Source organism: Apis dorsata, unplaced genomic scaffold (genome assembly GCF_000469605.1).
Source record: "Apis dorsata unplaced genomic scaffold, Apis dorsata 1.3 scaffold_215, whole genome shotgun sequence".
NCBI lineage: Eukaryota > Metazoa > Arthropoda > Insecta > Hymenoptera > Apidae > Apis > Apis dorsata.
Genome location: NW_006263498.1, coordinates 7690 through 10009, shown reverse-complemented (window position 1 = coordinate 10009; position 2320 = coordinate 7690). Strand labels below are relative to the sequence as shown.

Here is a 2320-nt window from a genome sequence, read left to right as displayed (position 1 = left end):
TTTTTTTTTTTTCTTTTTTCAACGTAAATAACCAAGCGAGATTCTATTCGCTTACACTTAGTTTCGCTCTCTCTCTTTCTTACCTATACAGAATCTTCGATCTTGGCTCTGGATAAATCCTGGATTGCAAAGGCAATAGTAGCCGCCGTTCGTGTTTACGCATCGGCCGTCCGTGCAAATTCCTTCCTCCTGGCACTCGTCTTTGTCCTTGCAGGAGTTGGTTTCAGGATCCCTGGCTTGGCCGTCGGGGCACTCGCAACTGAACGAACCTGGAGTGTTGACGCATTTTCCGCCCTCGCATAAACCCGGTATCGCTTCGCACTCGTTGATGTCTGATTAATTTGGAATAGAAATTCAGAATTTTCGATCGATCCTTTCTTAAATTGCATTAAATTGCATTAAACTACATTAAATTCCGTATAACATTAATATAACTTACCAACGCACTGGCCTTGGTTAGTTTTCAAGTGACCCAGCTCGCAGTCGAGCCTCGCGGGACACCTTTCACAGGGGTGGCCCCACCCCTTGCCCACGGTGGCGCAGCACAACTGCCGCGTGCACACGACACCCTGAAGATTCGCCAAGCACTGACCGTTCTTCACTTTCGTGTAACACGGCCCAGTTCTGCGAAAGGAAACATTGACACAACAATCCCCTATTACTCCGATTAATTAATCGACAATTACGTGTATTAATTACGCGTTGAAATATTTCGTGAAAACAGATTTGTGGAAATCACACCTGTAATCCGTTTCGCATCGTCTGCCTGTGTATCCATAGATACACGCACAACGATCTGGACCGATGCATCTCCCTTGGTTCAAGCACGGCTCTCGACAGATTGCTATTTTAAATAGATCGGATTATGTTGAAACTGGGAGGAGGAATTATTGGATAAAATGGACAACTCACGCTCGTTACAAAATTCGCTCTGATATCCGCTACGGCACTGACACTTGCCGTCGACGCAGTTACCATTTATGCAGTGCACCCTGCATCTACCGGACTCGCCCCTATCCAACGCGTTACCAGTTTCATACGTAGGCGTAGCTACAACAAGCGACAAAAGTATATTGCTTCAGAAATATTGTTTCGAAAATTTGCTGGTCGTATAGATATCGAATCGAGAAATAACTTTGGTCGTCCACCTTTGGTTTGACTGCTGGTGCAGGACGAAGCCACGGTGCCACCCTCGCACAAGCAAATGTTCGGCCTTATGCATCTGCCCAGCGGGCCGCATCGTCTCACGCATATGGCTAAAAGAAGTTTATTTCTAAATATTCTACATTTTCTTTATCCTTCTTTTCTGTATTCTCTCTTTCTTATCCCACGAATCGAAACAAGAATCGAGAATTTTCCAAGATCTTCCCCTTGCCAAAGAATTTCGACGCACGCGAGATCTGTATCAACCGTGTCACGAGCCATCATGCGAAGACAATAGGAAGATCAACAGGAAGCGTTGTAACGGGCCATTAAAGTAATTTTCGATCGGTCGTGTCGCGTGAACGCCCAGTTGCGCAACGCAATTATTCGTCGCGCGCGCGCTACGATGCTACTCTCGAACCGTTTCGATAATGAACGCTAAAATTGAATGCATCCCGAGGCTCGTGAGATCACGTCCAATTACGGGTAGGGATACGATTATGATCGAGCCTCGTGCTCTCGAGTTGTTCGCTTCAATGTTACTTACGAATTACGCAGAGACCGGTCTCGGGCTTCTTAGTCCAGCCGGGGCAACAGTAATTCTTGTATCTTGACCTGCACACGTTCGGCCTGGAAAATTAAACGAGCTTATGTCGCTTGATTATGATTGGTGGATGGTGAAAGTTGGTTGGCCGTTTTTGTTCTTTTCCTCGCTTCGTAATTTATAACGCTTCTTTTGAGCGTTTTCTTAAGAAATGATTTTTTTTTTTTACGAATATTTTTCAAACAAGTTCTTCAAATTTGTCTTTTCGTTACATTTATGAACGCTGAAGATATATTGGAAACTCACTTTCCTTTTTCTGTTTCATAGAACGAAACTATTCTGTGTTAATTTTTACGTAGCGAAGGATGGCTGGTTCGGGTGAGATTATTTCAATTACTTCGCAATCTGTAATCGAAATCGACGGCCGAATACCGAGAATCGGATCCCTTCTTCTAAAACAATGCGATCGCGAGAAAAAGGAAAAGAAAACGAATCGTTGAAACCCTCCGAAACAATCGATTATCGCGCAGCCGAGATATAACTGGGAACCTCTTTCGACCTCCCCCCTCTCCTCCTCCCTCGCCCGCTTTTTTCTCCTTCTCTCTTTTACACGCTGCTCGAGATGATCTCATC

At 44.9% G+C, this 2320-nt stretch overlaps 1 protein-coding gene across 1 annotated transcript in view; it reads right to left on the bottom strand.

Moving 5' to 3' along the window:
* The window catches only part of LOC102672532 (fibrillin-2-like), a gene marked incomplete at its 5' end in the record, with an annotated part of 14416 nt that extends 12635 nt beyond the window's left edge, over positions 1-1781 (bottom strand). The window contains 6 exons of the mRNA XM_006615067.1: positions 73-332; positions 440-624; positions 742-844; positions 913-1050; positions 1149-1256; positions 1691-1781. Coding sequence (XP_006615130.1) covers positions 73-332; positions 440-624; positions 742-844; positions 913-1050; positions 1149-1256; positions 1691-1781 — 885 coding nt within the window. The remainder of the gene's footprint in view (positions 1-72; positions 333-439; positions 625-741; positions 845-912; positions 1051-1148; positions 1257-1690) is intronic.
* Positions 1782-2320: the final 539 nt, after the last annotated feature.